This window comes from Cyprinodon variegatus, unplaced genomic scaffold (genome assembly GCF_000732505.1).
Source record: "Cyprinodon variegatus isolate N-32 unplaced genomic scaffold, C_variegatus-1.0 Scaffold304, whole genome shotgun sequence".
NCBI lineage: Eukaryota > Metazoa > Chordata > Actinopteri > Cyprinodontiformes > Cyprinodontidae > Cyprinodon > Cyprinodon variegatus.
The window spans coordinates 562,668-583,656 of record NW_015150757.1 but is presented as its reverse complement, the minus strand read 5'-3'; the positions used below and the strand labels follow the sequence as shown (position 1 = coordinate 583,656).

Sequence of the window (20,989 nt, the reverse complement as noted above, 5' to 3'; positions counted from 1 at the left end):
ATTTGGTTTATTTCATATATTAGCATAAGTCATACTTAAAATGTATGAATTTAAATATTACATTTCATGATAATGAAAAACAGTTCTATTTTGGTATTTTTTTTTTTTGTAGAGAAGTAGTCTGCTAAATGAATTGATTTAGATCTGATTGTGAAACGTCTTGCTGTCCAGCCAAACCACTAACAGTGAATCTGACCCCATAAAGCAGCGGTTGCTGGTTCGACTCACCATTGCTGTCTCCTAACTCTATTGTTACCCACTTTCCTGTCTCCATACTTTCAAATAACACAATAAAGGCAACTAGAGCCTAAATATATATATATATATATAAAACAATGTCACAATTCAGTTCTGTGGTCTGTGGTGTAATCGGGTGGATTGATCAACCTTTCTGATCATGATGGTTGAGGATGTGTGCAAACAGCCCAGTGATGCCGCTGCAGACAGCTCTGTCTCTCCTTTAAAGGGTCCTGCCCCTTTAAGCACGCGCTGCGGCCCCTACTGCTCATGCTCAGGCTCCCAGTGCCGGACTTTTCCCTGCCAGGGGCCAGCTGTGGAGCGCTCACACCGCGCGAGAGGCGTCATGTCAGGCAGACCGTGGAGGTGTTTGTTGGGAGAGGAGGATGCTGCTGCTGCTGCTGAGGATTTCACCTCCTGGATGTTGATTTTCTAACGGGATCATCATCCTGTTTACTTCCTGCCACCGGATCCTTTACCTCAGATCAAGTCGTCTGGGAAGCAATAAAAAAGGATTTCTTTTCATCTTTACTCGCCGCTGGCTGCGGGGATGAATCTGTAGTGTTTTTAAACTAAGTTTATTCTCATTTTTCAGTCAAGCATGTCAGCCTGCAGGTAAAACCACTGCTCCCTTTTTAAACACCTTCCTCGCCGAGGTTACAGGTGGGTCACCTGAGCAGACCCTTCATCATGGATCCTCCGCAGCGGAGCGGATCATCACCATCATCCGGGAGGTGGAGCATCCACCTGGGGATGCTGCTGATGCTGCTCCATCTGCTGCTCCACGCAGGGCATTCAGCGGCGCTGCGCTCCTGCCAGAAGAGCTGCTTTTCAGGGAGCTGCGTGAACGGCAGCTGCGTGTGTGAGCACGGCTGGGTGGGGGATGAGTGTCAGCACTGCCAGGGAAGGTTCAGGTAAGTTCCTCACTCTTTCTCACCGCTAAAATAGGTGCAAACACTGTCATCACCCCTGCTGGATGGCTGCTTATATCCTTTAACTATATAATAATATATCCCTGCATCCAAGCACTACTTACACATACTTCATGATCACAACAAAACACTAAATAATAACAGTCATAGATGAGGGCATCTATTTGCTTCAATTGGATTATAGATAAAAAGAAAACTATTTGTTTTAAAAAAAATTCTTATTACCTTATTTTTTACTTTTATTTCCTATCATGTTGACCAATTTTTCTTTGTTTTTCCCATACCATCTCTGGATTTCTTAATTTTCTTATAATGCCATGTATTCCTCCTTCCTCATTATAGTTTGGCAGGTTTTTATAGTGTAAATAATAAACTATCTTCAGACAGAAACAAGGGAATAAAAACAAGGAAGAAATGAAAACCAAGGAGGGGACAGCAAAGGAAAGATGTATGGATTAATTGGAGAATTGACTAATTCTCAATAGATGGAGTGACAGATCAACAGATGGATGGGTGGAAGGTGAGGAGGAATGGGCGAATAAATGGATGGAAGGAGCAATAAACAGATAGCTGGAAGGACAAAGGAATGAGCAGATAAACAGCTTTAATTAGGGAGGAAGACATGGTTAGGGAAAGACCAAATGAATAGATGGAGGAATTGACTTTTTCTGTTAAGCATTATTTTTAGGCACTTGTGGCCTTTATTTTATTTTATTTTATTTTTTTAAAGATGGGATTAAAGAGAGGGGGAAGACATGCAGCAAAGGTCACCAGGGCAGGACACCTAGGCGTCTGAATTTGTTAGTAACGGTCAATAACCGTGAATATATTTAAGGTGAAACAGGACTTTTTCTCTGAAAATACAAGCTTAGAAGTTACCAAAACAAATTACAACTTTGCAGAACTACAGACACAAACCTAAGACCCTAAATGAAGCTTTTACACTCCTCACCAGTTGGTGGCGTAATGCATCTGAAAGTTGTTTGGAATAAATGAGAATGAGAGGAAAAGGATGTCCCTAATGTCCCATGCATGTTGGAACAGACAACAAGGAACGGAACAAAAACCCAGAAATATATTTATGTTTACTGACTTTACTTTGAAATTCAGATACCAACACATACATCTCTGTTGGCAGTTATCTTATAGGTCGCTCCAGACATTGTTTAGAAGATCATTGTGCTCTTAGTTCTCAAGTGCTTTGTAACAAAAACATACACAAACACAGAGACATCCCAGAACATGGTAATATACAAATTAAAATAAATTGAAGGTTATCTAACATACCCCCAAATTCAATTAAATTCAATTCAGTTTATTAATATAGCACCAATTCACAAACATGTCATCTCAAGGCACTTTACAGTTGAACCAGATCATCCAGTCAGATTGATTCAAAGTTTTCTATCTAAGGAAAACCAGTTGATTGCATCGACTCATTGACTCAAATAAAATCCCTCACACTGAGCATGCTTGTAGTGACAGTGGAGAGGAAATACTCCCTTTTAACAGGAAAAAACCTCCAGCAGAACCAGGATCAGTGTGAGCGGCAGTAAATCACCTATAAAGAAATAAACCCTGTGCTGCAGACAGTTTATCCTTTATTGATTGATTGATTGATTGATTGACTTTATTGATATCACGGTGGAGACATTTACTCGTTACATCGGTTCAAATAGTCAAAAAGAAGTAGGTGCCAAAGGAAGAGAGGGTGCATGGGGTTTAAGCAGTATATACAGTGAGTATGCACTCCAAACACTGAACTCAAGCCACGGAACACTATAAAGCGTATGTGGTGCAGGCCTTGTCTTTCTTAACTATGGTCTATGTCTTTTTTCTGTTTGGGTTTGAAGTTTTAACACATCACCGTTCTAGAGGAAAGAACCCCTCCTTTAATCAAACCATCAGTGAGGAGAATTTCCCCCTCAGACCAACCAGATCGAGTTTAGATTTTAGGCAGTTAGAAAAAAAATGGTTACACAATAGATCTCCTTGTGTTTCTTTTTTATCACTTTTCATAGATTATAATATTATGATGAATTGTTCTTTAAGGTGTGATTTGTAATGAATGAGTCAAGACATTTAGTTCTTTCTGTTCTTTAAAATATAACTGCTGACTGTGTTAACTTTCCTGCCCAGTCTTGTTGACGTTCCCATATCTCACGAACAAAAGCGGAAAAATATCAGATTCCTGCTCAGTTTTCCTCCTCAATAGAAAACCAGTTGTGGCCATCCAGGAAGAAAGCAAAGCTGGAGCAGAACATTTACACTTTCTCTCTAGCCGAGGGAGCAGCTCAGACAATTAAATCCTGTTCCCGCTCTCTCTCTCTCTCCCTCTGTCTGTGGCCTTGTTCATCTCTCTCTCTCTCCCTCTGTCTGTGGCCTTGTTCACCCTCACATCCTCCAGGGAGGAAGAGGTTACCTTGTCACCCCACTTACAGCCTGCTCTGCAGAGACACACAGAAAGACATGGCAGCACTTCAGTCTGAGCTTTTCTCTCTGGAGGATTGCATTGATTTTTTTCTTAGTCCGTCTGATTGTTTCGATAGAGGCAGACAACAAATAACAGCTGTTAGGCTGAGCGACAGTCGATACAGGGATGCTTTTGTTAGTGTCCGTTAGTGTCCGTAAGTGTCCGTTGACTATGAGCACTTCTTAAACATTTAAGAGTTCTCCAAAAGTGTACGAAGTACTGATTGATGATGCAAAAAACAGAGAGAATTTGGTCCTTTAGCACCAACAGGAAGAGAGAAAGCAGACGTTAAATCTAAGCCCATTAGCAGTTTGGTGAAACAGTGGCGTAGGATGCAGGTCTGTCTGTTAGTCGCTGTGTCCTCTGGAGAGAATTTTTACCTGTATTGCCTGGTCAGAGGGTCAGGTGGTGCCGCTGTACGGCAGGCATGATTCTGTCAGTGAGCCCCAGGGCAGCTGTGGCTACAATATAGCTGGCCACCTTCAGCATGTAAATGTAAAAACGCTTTGAAATTTCTTGACTTGATGAGACAATATAATGGCTAATTAAAGCTTGACTGAAACAGAGCTGTTTTCAAAATGTTGTTTGGGTGCTAGGATAATGCAGACTTTGCAGCAGACACCAAGCATGAACAGGGCTTAAGTTCAGGCCACATAACAGCCCTTATTGCTTAAAAAAAAATGTTTTCTCACCCATTTAGGTTTTTTTTTTCCTTCAAAACACCCAAACAGTTTCTAAGTGCAGAGAGGCTTCAGTTAAAAGCAAAATTAATTCTCGTGAATTTTGCAAAAATCACAAACTGCCCATTATAGATTTTGCAATAAGCCACCAGATGCATTACCTTTAGATGCATTAAATGTTTTGGACCAATGAAATGCTGTGATGTTTGTGACATCAATGGGTAAACCAGAGGCGGATGGCTGAAGCTATACAAAGATGTCTGCGTCGGTTTTAGCTTGAATGCCCTCTATTCCTGAAATCTGAAAAAAGAGCAAAGGACGTGATCTTTGCCTTTGTGGATGGAAGATACTCGCTCCTTCCTCCCGACCGGATTTGCTAAGAGTTTGGTTTATCAGGTAACTCCGCTAGTTGTGAAACAAATCAAGAATGTCACAGCTGCTTCTGCTAAACATGGAAGACAAGTGGCACTTGGTGATTTACCCAATCAGCTAGAAGAATGTACTGAATGTCTCTCCCTTTTTCTAACGCTTTCTGCAGGAAAGGGTCGTATTTGAATATACCGTAACTACATGGATCAAACAGTCTTAATCTGTTTTATGCCAGGTTAGGACTTTGCCGATTATTTGACATCTTTATGATCACCCATCCTCATAGCCTTACGTAGAAATAAAGGTGTCAAACTTTACATGCTTTCATGTTCTGGTACTGAGAGATTACACTTAGTGAAGAAGGCAGACCCCAGAGTTGGTTTGAAGAAACGGGGCTGCTGGTGGATCATCTGTTGCCATGATGAGGGAAGGACAGAGGCAGTAATTTGAACATCTGCTAGCATTTAGCTGATGCTAACCTTCTGATGGTGTTTTCCTGTTACCTGGTGTGGTTGATAAAGGTTCATTCTCAGCTCTGGGAGCTTTCTGGCTGTTTGGCCTTCGTGTTATTTACAGACACACAATAGGCTCATTTAATGCTGGATTAATCCTGGATTATTTTTTCTTAAAAACTATAAACGAAACAACGTTTCAGTCGTACCCAGCTGGGCGGCATCATTAATGACATGATTCCCCTCCCACATCGAGGAAGAATAAGTATAAGAATAAGTAGTTCCATCCAGCTGATCTTATTTTAGTCAACAGGTAAATAATCTATCATTAATCATTATTCAGTTAATAAACCTTTCTTTATAAACTGGGTCTCGCTATCAGAGGCCTTCTCCCTCTCTCCTCTTTCTCCTTCCTTTCTCTTCCTTTTTCAAACCCAGACTTTGGGACGCTGCATTTTTCAGCCGCAGACGTTTTTACCGCCCTGCTGCTTATTCACACATCTTCGAGTTCATTTGTTTCTTTCGTTCTCACCACTTCAAATGACGGGCACGTGGCGTTTAAGCCCCGGTACGAGCAAACTGCCGGTGACAGACGGGGAGACCTGATGCGATGCAGGACCTGAGGACCAAACCATTTATTGCAGGTTCAGGTGGGGGCGTGTCAATAAATGAATGCTTTGTTTCACTGTTTACTGCTGAAAAATGAGGGAGAACATGAAAATGATTGATTTTACTGCTGCATTTTCTCTTTCTTTTTATATTTAGAAACTATAGTTGGACTAGTCTTTCCTTCTTCTTTTGGGGCCCCGTCAGTCAGAGGCTTTGGAATCTTCCTAACTAAAGGAAATGTGGTGGAGGAATTGGGCCAAAGATAATTAGTACTTCTGATTAACAAACAAATCCCCACCAAACAGCAAGATCCACCTCTTCATTTCTCAAGGTTGTACTTAAGATATAATAAATTCAGCCAATAGAAGAACAGAAACCTTGCAGCTTGGATGGCTCTTTCTTTCTAAGGGACCTCCAACCACTGTGCCTCAGTCAGCTGGATCCCAAGCTGGAGAGCAGAGAGGAATGTACTTCAATATGAGGACTGTGTCTTGAACCCACTGATAGCCACAGCTTTAGTGGGCTTTTTATTGCGAGTGGGATGATCGTGACAGTGAGAAAAAGCACGCTGCTGCGTCCTGCATCCACACACACCAATCCAATAAAGGAGAGAAAGGAGGCTGACTGTGTTTGTGTATTGATTTAAGGTATTAGTGCTCTGTGTAGTTTGATTGGTCTCACCCTTTGGTTTCCTATTATATTCTCTCCTTTATAGTTTATATCTGTCTTTTTCATCTCAGCTGAGTCTCAATGCTTATTTACACGCTTTACAAATCTGCTGAGAAAAACAGCCACTGGTCGTCGTTCCAAAGGATCTTCTGTTTAAATGCAGATCATTTTGGAAAAGTCTTCATTTGATTTACTCTGCTGTAATCATTTTATCTTTTTTTTTATTTCATAATATGTATTAACAAGATGTAATGTTACCACGATGAATGATTAATACCATAAAAAAATGTTTGCACAATACCTCTCAATAACAGGCACACCTTTGTCTTATTCTCCTTTAAATGTATTTTTAAACCAGATTATACTGCAGCTGACAACATATTTCGTTCTGTGTAATACTTCCACATCCTTCCTAACGTTTTTAGGTATTCTACATGTTTTACAGTCATTTAAAATCCATTATTTTAAAAGTAATTTTTACAGATTATGTCTAATATGTTTTCTTTTATTCTTGGAACATAAACTGATTTCATGACGATAAAACACCAAAACCTTTCCTTGTTTAACTAATGAAAGTTTATTTCCTGAGGGAAATGCTGGGAGTCACCCAAATGCTGTTAGCCCACTTGGCTTAAACAATACACCAGAAATACTTACATATATACACATATACACAGATATATATACACATATATTGTAGAAATCTACCAGCCCCTGACGTCTGGATCAGGTTTTCCAGGAGTCCAGTTCTGCTTTTTATTTTGTTGTTGTTCATGGTTTTATAAAGATGAAAAAGCGAGGTGTTTCAGCTCAAAGGTTCCATCCCATGACACTTCAGCTCCATGCTTCATAGTTATATCAAATGCTTCTCTTAGATTGCTGTATTTGTCCTGGCAGATACTTCCTATGTTCTCTTGTTATTTAATGTACAGTATCTATTTCACTGATCTGACCAGAGAACGTTGTTCCAGAAACCCTGTTCTTGTTTTGTTTTTGTTTTTTTAAGAGCGTGGGAGTATTTTTTAGGTCTGTGTTTTGGCTGATTTCAATTCCTTTTGAGATCTCTTTATGTAACTGTCTTATCAGGATCGTAAGCTGCTACAATCTTCTTTCTCAAACAGCTTGTTGGATCTGAGCATGCTGGGCTCACACCGCTACAGAAATGTCTATCAATTGAATCACTTGAAGTATGGATGGACTTATTATAGTTAAGCTTTTGTAGGTGTCCCAATTTATAGACCCAGCTCTATATTATTGTTATGCTTTATTTAGAAATATTCCCTGATTTATTTGCAGTTATTTAGAATGGCTGTCAGTGTGTCACCCTTACATTTTACAAGTGTATCTGCAGGATATGCCTTAAAAACTGGTACAGTAGAAAAAATTGGAGAACAAAAGAGGGGAGAAATTTAGAGTGATCCCAGCTCTCTCCATTGCTCACATTGTTTGTATTCTTGGTTGGAATAATACTTTTTTCATTCTTAGTTCCTTCAACTCTTGAGCTTTCTGCCGGTCAACCAAAAGTTTCAAGTCACTCAGAATTATGACCCCAAACCATGGAGGCTTCACAGCTATTAACTCAAGCAGGGATTTGTCTGTCTGAACCACAAAGTGGCATTTTCCCAGAGGTAAATCCACTCTCATCTTCCATCGTCAGCTCCAGTCTGTAGCAGTGAGCATATTCTAGACTTGTGTCATCGATGGTCGGACCTACCCTGGCCAGCTTCACTGACTCACACTGGTGCATTAGGCTGGAAAGGAGCTGGAAGAGCTCGATTTCACAGGTGGGTCAGTGAAAATCTCAAGTGTTCTTGGTGAAACTGTTATAACCATACGTTTAGTTTTTGTTAATCATGAGTTATAATTTATGTTTTTTTGAACAAGAGTTCTCCAGGTGTTACATTAGCCTGAGTATAACTAAAAAATCAACTCTTGGTAGTAAGTTTCTTGCCATAATCCCATTAAAGGCTTTATCAACAACTAAAGGTTGTAACAAAGGTGACAGAGTATTTATAGTTAATTATTTAAAGGAAAAGCCTGCTCATATTCAGAATTCAAACCTCTGAAAGTACTTTAAATCTGAAATGATTCCATCCTGTTCAATAAATGATCAGTGTTTTTGATGAAGAGAATTGATTTTTATTCTAATGTGCTTTACTGGAGGCATCCATGTTTGTCAAAGAACACTACTGCCACCTACTGGTCTGTGACGTCACGGTGCGGTGTCGGCTGTTGATCAAGTCCCAGTGCTATATCTGGTGTTTGTCACACTTCTTCCAAATGTCCAAATGTCCCTCTTCTAGTTGGCAATCCAACGATGAAACCGTCCGTGGAGGACTATATTTGGGCAAAAATGGCCGCTCCCAGACTCAGTGATCCCAAGGAAAATTATTATTTTTATTTTTTTTACTGATTAACGCTTAATTCATTAAATCACTGTGAACGTATTAGTTTTAGGTATAAATAATGATCCACTGATTACCGGTATACCTGGATTAATAGACTTTTCCTTTAAAAAATCTATTAAAAAATTCTGAAATTATAAAAAGATTTTTCATTTTGAATGAATTTAGTAGTAAACTTTTAGTCAGTCCTGAATGTTCATTTCAATATTTATTCATTTGAATAATGAAAACAGAGAAACTGGAGGAAATACAAACGTGTAATTTAGCTGTTATATTTAGGTTATGTTGATCTGTTTCCAACAAAAATCTAATATTTTCAATATGCAAGCAAAACAGAAACAATATCAGTCAATCATTTTTTATATTTTACCAGCAAAATATTAAAGCTACTTTAATCAAAGGAAAAACATTTGATGAGACATTTTTTGGTTCTGTGATGTAGGATTTAATCTAAATGGGTTTTGTCTTTACCAGTAGCTGAATGACATCTCGGTATGCTGCTCCGATTGGTCTGTTATCAGATTCTGAAACATGCAGGGAGACTCTAATTTAATTATCCTTTCATTTTTATTTTTTTTTTGCAAACATTAAATCTTTTTATATATACAGCACTCTTATTGGCTAAAAGCTACACAGTGTTGATTTAAGAATATTAATTCAATCTGGATCTGGATTCTTCATATCTCATTATCATCTTTCAGATGATAATGAGATATGAAGAAATATCCAAGATCCTAATTAGACGTTTTAGTTTTGGACGGTGTTGGTCTGGTCCATAGAGCTGGGTAATGAAGGTCGATTAACAGTTAATCATTTCTCCTCCTCTGCCGTTAAATCTTTGCCAGATCCTAATTCTCTTCTCTTGAAAAAACAGTTTGGGATATTCTTTATTGATTGATTATACATGTTTAATAGAAAATCTGTTGCCATTTTAAACAACCAAAGGTTTTTATTTTTTATTTTTTTAGTTTTTAACCCTTTAACTTGTCGAACCCCGACACGTTTAGAGAACATGAATCTATAAGGAAATGCCAAATGCATCAAACATGATACAAATTATTTATCTAAATGATTAATAATTGATTGATTTTACAATGTGAGTTAAAAAAGGACAAAGTTTCATAAAGAAGAGGTGCAGATTTTCTTCTATAGGTTAATGGTTATTGTAGAAAGTACAAAAAAAAAATAAAATAAAAGCCTTGTTTCCAATCTTATGCCAAGAAATATAATACTTTAAACATATTTTTGGGTCTTTAATGCTTCTAAGTTTGGTATGATTATCGATATTTTAGCGACTATTAAGAGCCACTGTAGAAGATATTTTTAAAAGATGATTTGTGTTGATTTTCTCATGTTTCTTTCATTTAAATATAATATTTGAAAAATCTTTTTATTTACAATCTTTCATTTGAAACCTCATAACTCGCCTAGTTTTTACAATGAATTCAATTCAAAATATGATGTAATTAGTCCAACTGTGTTCAAATACATTTTAAGATAAATACTGGTGAAAATTAGTGAACAAACATCCACCTTAAGGATTATGCTTTGCAACAAAATACAAATCTTTAAACATCCCTCAAAGCACCGCTAACCAGCCAAGGAAGGAGAACATTCATTTCAGAAGCTTGGGCCCATGCTAACTCTCAATGATGTACAGAGATGCAAAGTTTGGGTAGGAGAAACATTACACATTTTATTGTACTTCACAAATCTGGCAAGAGGAAGCAACTAATTAAAGAAGGTTCAAGTCCTTTATATTGTTTGTTTGTCATATAGGGAATCATTCATTTGCATCAACCTTCCCCTGACAGCTTTTAAAACAATAATCCGGTACATTTAAAGTGATGAATTCTAGCTTAGCGATTACCTTCATTACAGACTTCTCATGTTGCATATAAAACAGACAGGTGGGAAGACTTCTCCCTGCTGAGCAATATTCTGGACTGAACTCTTTATGCGTCATTTAAACTCATCCACTATGAAACATGGAAACGGCAGCATCATGCTGTGGGGCTGTTGTTCTTTAGCAGGAACAAAGTCTAGTTAGAGCTGAAAGAAGGATTGATGGAGTCTTTCAGCTTGTTCAATCAGGGAAGCAATCTGACGGACGTCCAGTTTCAGACTGGTGTGACAGAAATATTCAACCAAACTCTGTAAGAGGCAGAGTTTGATCTATTGTCCAAATGTTTAGCTTGACTAAACCTCTGCATTAATCTCCCTTTGTCTGCTGGATGCCAAGTGCAGGCAGCCAGAACACTGGAGGCTGCAGCAAAATGAACTGAAGCTGATCAAACATTCGCAGTCATTATCTCCCAACAGAAGTGCAGAGTTCTGGAAAGAATTGGCCCGATCCTAATCAGTGGAGGAGAAAAACACAGAGAGATTGGAAAGTTGCAGATTTTTGCTTCTTAAATGTTTGGCAAGGAGGGCAGTATGGATCTGATATAAACATTATACAACTAGAGTTTAATCTATAGAGTGAAGAGCTTTATTCATTCTTCTTTAATCTGGAAGAAATTCAGCAAATTAGATTTTTATTCCCCAAAATGGGATTACTGTCTTGGATTAAAGCAGCCCACTTCATGACTGATATAATCTGCTATTAATACTGTGAGCGCAGCTTTGATGTTATGGAAGCACTGAAAATCCCCTTTCCATGATATTGAAGTCCATTATGGTCACTGGTTCCCATAAAGTGTCCTTTACTGTTTCTGTAAAGTCATTACAGTTGTCCTTGAATCTCAGAAACTAAAGCTTTACACACAGAAGACATCATATCTTAATTATATGTTCCTTTTGGCATCTTTATCATTCTCATTGAAGACCTAATATTGAACAAAATGTACCTTAATTAAAACATATCCACTGTACTCAAATAAAAAGATAACCTTAGCATTCTTCACCTAAGCCTTTATGTAAACCCTGACTGAACTAAACTCTTACTCAATATAATCTATTTTTGTTCAATACTGTAACTATAATCTAGTTAGTATTTTTAAATATATAATCCCTATGATTGTTTTTCAAATTACCTTTTAACCATTTCTAGAAATATAAATTGAATAGACTGTCTCTATAGGCCTCTTCTCACACTGCTGTGTTTTCTCTCGATGGTGAATGCGTATTCATGTTGATGTAGCAGTTTGCCACGGTTCATTCACCAATGTTCCCCAAGCAGCAACACTTTCCAGCTGCCTGCAGGGAAGCCCAGGTTTGTTGGAACTGCACATTTTGAGGGAATACAGACGTTCGTGGTGTTAGCATGGCTGGCTAACGTTAGCACCTTTCCAGTACTGACCTTAATACAGGAGGATGAACGAAGTCCCACTTTTCAGAGAGAGTTAACTTTTGTCTTTTTTTCTGGTTTGAACAAAGAGCCTACACTAAAAAAACAAAATCTCTTTCAAACTCAGGAGGGCCAACACCAAAACATACGTAAATAACATCTTTGAAAACATTTATTGAATTGTTTTATTTACCATTTTCTTTGGTTTACCTGAGCTTGGGTTGTTGTTGTACCACATCATGAAGGGAGATCAAGACAAACCTCAATGGTACACTACCTGTAAGTTGTAGGTTGCTGGTTTAAGTCCCCATTCCTTCGGTCTTAGTCTTATTCTTTGGCTAAAACATCACCCACCTGTGGGCCTTGGCGGCATGGCAGCTTTGCCTCTGCAAACCTTCCCCCAGGGCAGCTTTGGCTAAAATGTAGCATAAGCACCATCAGTGTGTGATTAGGTCACCAATTTTATTGTGAAGAGAGTCCAAAGATGTTAAAAGTGTTACACTGACCATTTACCATTTTAAATGCCCCCGGATACATCCAGGTCAGATGCTTGAATCACCTTATATGCCTCCTTTCAATGAGGAGAAGGGGTGTGACTTCTTCAACTACTACCTAAGCTTCAAGTACACTAGTTAATGCATTCTGCTGCATTTACTACAACAAAAACAAATTACCAGAGAAAAAGGGCCATAGTTGGGAAGTATATATTTTTTAGATTGTTTTATTTTTAGGATCTTTGCATCAAGGGTTGTAGAAGCTTTTTAAATTGCTATTAAAGATTTCATTAATCTAAAGGTCATGCTCCCTGGGGACACCTTCTATGACCTTATTTGTATAAAAATCACAGGCATTTGGCAAAAACACTGGGATTTTTCCTTTTAGTAACAGATCCTGTAATAGAACCCAGATATTTATTTCCTTTTTTGCCTGCTGAAAGTCATGGCCATTATTCTGAAAGCAAAGACAGTCTTTGCCACTCTTAGTCACTGCATTAGATCCTGGTTTGGGAAAACTCTCAGAAAAGAAGGACACGGTTAGCAAATGTTCCTGGAAATCATGTTCTGATAAAAAAAAGATAGAACTTGTATCCTGGATTTAATTTCTGTCAGATTAGTCTAAAGACCAAAGCTAAATGTCAGAACGTAGATGAACCAGTAAATAAAGTACAGCTCATATCTGTCTCCAACCTGCAGGCAGACTCTCCCCCCTCAGAGATAAGTTCAGGGACTTGACAGACTAATGATTGGAGTTGGTAGGATGTCCTGGAATCAGAGACATGTTTTCTCAACGTTACTAGCCTCCATGTATCTGTCAGGAATCGCTGTGCTCACATCTACACAAGGATCTGGACTAAGGTTAAAAAATCAAAAACAGGGTGAAGTTTGTTTTAAAAAACTTAACACCTTCTGTGTTAAAACAGCTTTAGGCTCCAAATAAACTTTGTCTGTTATGACATGGAGAATCTCATTAATTCACAATAATTATATCCCAACATCCTAAGTCTCCCTGAAGTTCCGGAAGTCTCCCTCATATAGATAGTTGTTCACGAATGAGTCGGATAAATTATCCCGGATTTTAGACTATGCCAGGTGGTGTTTTTTTTATGTGAGTGAGAGTGTACAGGCAATACAATAATTTTTGCACCATGTGCGGATTAGAACGACTTGGATTGCACAGACACAACAAGCAAGAGCGGGGTGTGAGGAGGAGGTTGCTTATGAAACCTGTGCAGCGTATCTGTTCAAAGCGACGTTCTGTTCAACCAGCGTTCCAGGAGACTGGTTGTCCAATTTTTCTGTTGGATTAGTCAGAAAAATAAGCTCATAAGTTTCAGTTTACTCTCTGACAGTCACCTAGTTACTGTACCACTCAAAGCTGTAGATCCTGTGAAAGAAATGACCGTTAGTTAATAAACAGTTGTTGAGAAGTGGTATGCATGGGGCATGGTGCGGGTCGGTTGTCTACAGCGGGGGTGTGTTGGTGGGGTTCGATAAGCATCTACCTGAAATGAATTTTTGGAACTTAGGATGTCTGCAATATTTTTCAAGACATTTCTCGTGGTTCTGGTTCAGAACTGACCCAGAGATGAGGAGGTTCTGGTTCTCAACGGACCAGGAGAGGAGGATTTTTTTGGTTCTGAACAGATAAAGAGAGGAGGGAGTTCTGGTTTTGAACAGACCAAGAGAGGAACAGGTTCAGGTTCTGAATGGACCCAGAGAGGAGGAGATTCTGGTTCTGAATGGACCCAGACAGGAAGAGTTTGTGGTTGTGCTTTGATTTTGCTTGTTTGTCAGATTTATCCTGGACAGCTCTTGGTTTACTTCAGTTCATTTAACTTCAGTTCTTTAGTTCTCTTTCATCCCGGCTCAACAGGCGTGCCCCAAGGCTCTGCACTGGGACCTCTGATTTTCACTACTCTACCTACTTCCTTTGGAGGGAAAAGTACTTTCAAAAATACTTTTTGAAAATGTAACATTGATTGTTATTGCAATGTTGATGACACCTTGCTCTATTTACCTAGTGAGCCCAATTCAATGTCCCCCACCTGCTACTTTCAATCATTAAATGTCTTTATTGATCCTGTTCCCGGCACTCTACATTAGTACCCATCCATCTATTTCTAACCTCGTGCACTGACTATTGTAACTATTATTTTTTGTTTAGACACATGTAAGACTGCCTTTTTATGTAAGCCAACTTACATCAAAAAAGCAAAAAACTGTGTGACAGTAGCTATTGAGGAAAACTTTGAAAGAATTTCAGAGAACCTGGAGATCATTTAACCTTTCTTATTGAAGCCAAAGCTGAACAACAATGCGATCAATTTAAAGCATTTGCAGAGCCTTGTAGTTTAAATGGTATGAGTTATTTTCCCGGAAACAAAAGCCCTCGCTCTGATCAATTCCCAAAGGAATGACTGAAACAGTATGCTTAAAGTAAGCTAAGTGAAAGCCCATATTTGAAAGGAAACCTCAAAAGTGTTAAAGCTTAATTGTTTCTTGACAGCAAAAAGTTTACAATTTAATTTGAGATCAGGAACAATTTAAAAGTTCGGTCCATCTTTACACTAAGTCACAGCCATTAAAAGGCCATAAATGCTTGGAGAGCCAAGGATGGCTTTAAAAGTAAAAGCAGCAACATGAGAGTTTTTAGGTGAAAGGCGAGCAGAGAGCAGCCTGGCTAGAGTGCTTTTCTTACATCAGAGTCATCATCTGCTGACAGTGGCCCAATTCAGCTGCGTTTTAGTGCTGGTTTGTGTGTTTAAGCCTCCAGTAGAGCTCGGAGACGACGGCAGCTCACACACTCACCGACGCTGCCACCATACTGCATCAGGCTGAACGTCGGTGTCAGGGGGGGTTGTGAGGGAGGGAGGAGCATCACGCTGCCATCTGTCCTGTGTAAGTTAATCCGGCCATGATAAGAGTCAGAGCAAGGTCAACATCCCCTGATCAGTTGGATTGGAAGGTGTGTTAGATGATTATTATTTCTCCATGTGTTTCACCCTGACAGCTTATTCACAAACAGGACACTGGATCAAATGGGTCAGTCTGAGGGTGAACTCAGAACCTCTAGGTTCTACCACTAGTCCACCACTTCCCAAACCTATAGGGATTAAGCTGCTTCTGATAAGCGAATTCATCACATAGGAATGACAACACATGCTTTTTCTATGACATCTAATAAGAATACCTCCTTAAAGACCGACCTCCAGAATCATAGACAGTTTTCAGATATTACAGGCTAACAATGGAACAAAACAATCCACTCATTTGCATGTTTCCAAGCAATACAAGGCCTTGTCTCTATAAAGACTCAAACTCACTGCGGAATCAGACATTTGAATTGAAAAAGCTTCCTGGAGAGGTGGCCAAACATTGGAAACCAAGTCCAGTGGATTGTTTTTAAACTTTTACGGAATATTAAGAAAGTATATTTCTAACCAGCTGACAAGCAATGTTGGTGAACACTAGAGAAAATAGTAATTCCCATACTGGGAGTTGAATCCAGGTCGCCTGGGTGAAAACCAGGAATCCTGACCACTAGACCATATGGGAGATACAAACACTGCTTTTCCACCATGATACAATGCCTGGCACCCACACTACTCTTCATAGGTTCCCATTAATGATTTTTTTTGTGGCTTCTTAAGGCCATATTCAGGAGTAGATAAAACCAGATGTTGGGTCTACATACAATAACGAAAAACAACACGGCTAATAAAAGAAAAATTATTTGTGCCTTATCTTCAAGAGTCGGCTTTTTCTCTAATGATATTATTCTGTTGTTTCTGACAATCCGAATTAGTTACCATTTGCATTGTTGTCTCCTTTGGGATCAAAATGACCTCAGAAAGTTTTCTCAGTAAGTCTGCACCTGACTTTAGATCATTCTAAATATGGAAGTACAAACTGCACCCTCAATCTGCTTCAGGGTTTAATGAATTATTTTCATTGGAGGTAAGTATCTAAATGTATTTATCCTCCACCCAACAAGTTGAGTGATTTGGTTGTGACATTTCTGATGTGCATAATCATGAGGGGGGAAAAAAACGTTAACACATACTGCATGCTAAATCTGCAGGTGGATATGAGCTTTGCATGTGCAAATAAATTGCTATAAGTTTTAATAAACGTGAACTTTTGATTATCAGGTCCTTAAAATGATTTTATTTTCACCTGGAATCTCATCCAAAAAAAATAAAAAATCAATATTCTATCAAGCATGGAGGGTCAACTAGAACATCATAATCATGAAAATATTCCTAGGGCTAGAAGTTAGAGCATGCTTTTACACCTATTCCATTCTACCATCTCTGACTGCTTGCTGTTATTTTCCTGCTGGAAAGTTAACATCTGTCCCAGTCTCTTCCGTTGTCTTTATTTAGGTCCGTTTGTCTTCTGATCATCTAAGAAAAACTTCCCTATCCGGCTTAGGAAACACATGTATGATGGATTGCTTTGTATTCAATGACTCGATCCAATCAGCTGTGCTTCCTCAGACAGAAAATCCTTCACTAAAAGGAGCAATACCTGGGTTTGATCTGATAATATGTAATTGTTTGGACTACTGGTTTGCAGGAAGAAAACTCTGGGTTTCACATTTGCTCCCCTTCTTAGGTACCTTTATAACTTTGTTTGAACTTCAACTTTGTTTGAAAGTTATGGGGGTTTTATTTTGTTATCAGTATGAATGAGGCTTAATAGAAAACCCCCCTTTTTTTTATATTTTTTTTTTGTGTAAAAATGTGGAAATACTCTATCACTTTCCTCCCACATAAGAAATATTCACCACATGGAATTTGTCCGTTACACTAAATCCCATTTAATAGCTAAAACAAAAGCTAGTAATTGGAATGAGGTCCCCAGAGAGCTGCTTTCTTGATTAAAAGCAAACTATTTCCTTCATTTCTTCTGTTGTTTTGCGGTGGAAGTTTCTGCATCACAGCTAACTGGTCAGAGTTGACCTAGGAAGACCAGACGTGGACCACCCTGTAGAAAGGGACATGACTTAACAGCTCCCCTCTAGAAAAAACAACAACACATCTTTACTCCTTTCTGTCTTTTTCTCTCCTTCTCTGTTATTCATAAACACATAAAAAGAGAGGAGTTACTGGAGAAGCAGGCACAAGCATCACATCTGAAAAAAACAAAACAAAGCACGACTGCGTCTGAGTAAACAAGCAGACGGGAACAATCCAGACCCTGCTCTCTGCAAACACACCCACCAACCCACCACGGCCTCCCACAGACAAACACACCAAAGGCACATAGCAATGACAACACATGCTTTTCTATAACTATAAGAAAGTACATTTTCTAACCAGCTGGTGTTTTTATTTCATTTTCTGTTTCTATATTTTTAAAGGAAGTTGGATTATCTGATGTGTAACTGGGATGGATAGACTATCACAGATTGCTCTGACAAAGGAAAAGTGGTAGAGTGAGAGGAAAACAGGGTGAGGAATAGATCCGATGGGTCCTGTGTCAGCAGAGAACGAGAAGATCAGCAAGTCAGGACGGAACATCCACACCCACTTAGCTGCTACTTGGAAACAAGCCCGACTTCACTCAGGCGTCTATTTGAACTTAACCCTAACCCATGGAGAAAATCATTATTTAAAAATGTGTGGTGTTTATCCCTCTGTATGTATCACAAATAGAGGCACAGACCAGGGCAGAACTTATATGTATATTTTTTTTCAATCTCAAATTTAAATAACCCCTATAGTAAAATATTAGAAGCAACAGAGATTCAATAACATGATTGCTCACTCTAAATGTATTTTAAAAAAAACTATATATATACATATTATTAAAAAAAACTATATATATATATATATATATATATATATATATATTTTTTTTTCTCTAATGTAAACTGGCTGCCATTAACTGCTGTTGCAAAAACGTAGCAAACCTTTCATTTTGTTCTTCTGTTTGCTAAGATGATAATGAGGCTCATTCTTTAGGCCACCAGAGATATGAGACCCAGCGGTGCTTTAAACTGAGAATGGTGATCTTGTAGAGAAATGTACACAGCTAGACTGCTGCTCCTCTATCCAGTGTAAACACAGCTAATGGAGGCATGACTTTAGTTCATTACAGCATGCAATACATCTTTAGATGGTCCTGGGTTTTAGAATATAATTCAACTTTTCTTGTCATTCCACTGTCATAAGTACAGAGCAATGAAATTCCCTCTCTGCATTTAACCCATCCCCTTGGGGAGCAGTGGGCTGCCGTTGTGCGGCATCCAGGGAGCAGCGCGGTGTTAAAGGCAGACTTGGACTGGTAATCTGTGATAGTGGGCATTTGCCCGGTGGGCTGGTCCTAATTTTAGCGTGCGAGGGTTGGACCTCCATAAATCATACCGGCCCCAGCACTTCCTCTCCGGCCGAAGCTCCTACCTGTGATAGTAAATAACTCAAGGAGCTCAAGAAGTAATTCAATATTAACTACCTAAATGATGCATGCAGTATATATAGCCCTCCCTTGTCATGCACATCCTTTTGACGGTTGGCATATGGTGTCATTTTCTATTTCTTCAATCTGTAAAATCCTTGCAACAAACTAAATGATAATAAAACTAACATGCTTTCTTTAAACCAAACTACAATGTTCCTCTTTGACAAATTTATGTTCAAATATTTTGCGGTGCATGATGGGGTTTTGCATCTTATCATTCTTGGGGTCCATAAGTGGGCGGTCCTGTGTAGGAGTGTGGCTGGAACTCAGAACCTCTGGATTGCCAGCGCAATGCCATAACCACTAGGCCACCTCTACCCCACAGGTAATCATTATAGAATAAAATAGTTTTACCTCCATCTTTGGTTTGTAATGCTCAGTGTATGAAAATCAGCCCTCCATGATGTGCTAGTCATCATTCCTCTTGTATTCAGTACATAAACATACCTCTGCCACCAGGTATATTTATCATTATTATGATCTCATCCCTTTCCTTCCCTCTGTTTTTATGAGACTGTGTGTTTGCTTGCTGTTCATGCAGTGAAAGCTTCCAATAATGCGAGTGAAAGGCCAACAGCGCAGGGATTTTACCCCGACATGGGAACTCATTGCAGTCCTAGAACGCACAAAAGCATTTTAATCCACAACACATGGGATTGCTTTCTCTCTCTCTCTCTCTTGTGCACATTTGTGTTGGCTTTGGGACTGTGTGTATAATCAGCTTGTGGCCTGGCTGGGTGTAAACTGTAATAACAGTGTCCTGTTGTCGGACTGTAATAATGGTTGTTTCTACACGCGGGACACACACGATGTGCTGGGCTACTTCAGACACGGAAGACTCAAGACCCTCTGTCTCCAGCTGAAGGATAAAGCACACGTTCTGTCCGGGGTCACAAACTAGCTGATCTATTATGACTTAGAGAGCAAGCTTCTTTTCTGATAATATTCAGCTCATACGGTTTATCAAATCATTACATCTGGCTCGGGTAACTGAAAGGTTGGCAAAGGGAATGAGTGACATTTGATGATTACCCAGCATCCTAAAGCTGTAGCTGCTAATTGAGCTGACATGAACCCAGAGTATGAGTGCCTCCGCTTTTCTGTTGCCATTAGAAATGCATTAAACATTGGCAGTAAACCCAGTGAGCATTTGTGTTCTTCAGTTGAAAATATGTTGAAACAATGTCTAAAGCATCCAGTGACATCTGGGCCAACATAAACAAGCCAAAACAAGTAAGAAATAGGATAAGAGAGGCTTAAACGTGTTTACTAGATAAGCTACACATCCACAGACTTCCTGATACACAAATAATACGTCGATGGAGGACTTTCACTGTGTACCAGTCATGGTTTCACTCTTGCTGTTATAAGATTGGCGGTTTGTTTTTTTTGTTTTTTTTGACATATACCGTAATAATAAATAAGTATAAAAATGCTGATTTAGTATGAGATAAAAACTGTTCTAGTGTTAGGATTCTGCATTTAGCAGAGCTAAGTTGTACATATTGCTGAAACTGGAATCCCTAATTCAGTAAGAGATGAGGCAAATATGTAAAGTAAATAAACTTCCTGTTAACTGAAATTTGTGCTCTCAAAGCAAAACAATTTATTCAAAAGGAGTGTAGGCCTAGTACAGAGGTCACGGATTAGCAGACCGCGGTCCGGATCTGGACTCTGCTGGCTAATCCGGACCCAACCTGATTTAAAATTTTTGCCGTGCCTCGTCTGTTCCTGTTTGGCTCCATCCTGGAGAGAAATATCAGCTGTGCTGCTTCCATCAGCACATTTGATTATAGATGTTGGAGCTTGTTTTTCAGTGTGGTCCTGTTTCTCTGACTGTGACTCCTCATCTCCTCATCCTCTGACATGGGAGCTGGCTCGGAGCTCGTCTGCCTGGCTGTGTGTTTCA

The 20,989-nt window shown here is 39.1% G+C and overlaps 1 protein-coding gene and 1 non-coding gene across 3 annotated transcripts in view; one reads left to right on the top strand and one right to left on the bottom strand.

Moving 5' to 3' along the window:
• The first annotated feature begins 556 nt into the window (after positions 1-556).
• LOC107090624 (attractin-like protein 1) overlaps positions 557-20,989 on the top strand; it is a 400,529-nt gene continuing 380,096 nt past the window's right edge. For both annotated transcript variants that reach the window (XM_015384120.1, XM_015384119.1), the window contains exon 1: positions 557-1,151. In XM_015384120.1, coding sequence (XP_015239606.1) covers positions 928-1,151 — 224 coding nt within the window. In that variant the 5' untranslated portion in view covers positions 557-927. The remainder of the gene's footprint in view (positions 1,152-20,989) is intronic.
• Positions 16,099-16,170, bottom strand: trnae-uuc. The gene has a single exon. It is a non-coding gene; the product is annotated as a tRNA-Glu (tRNA).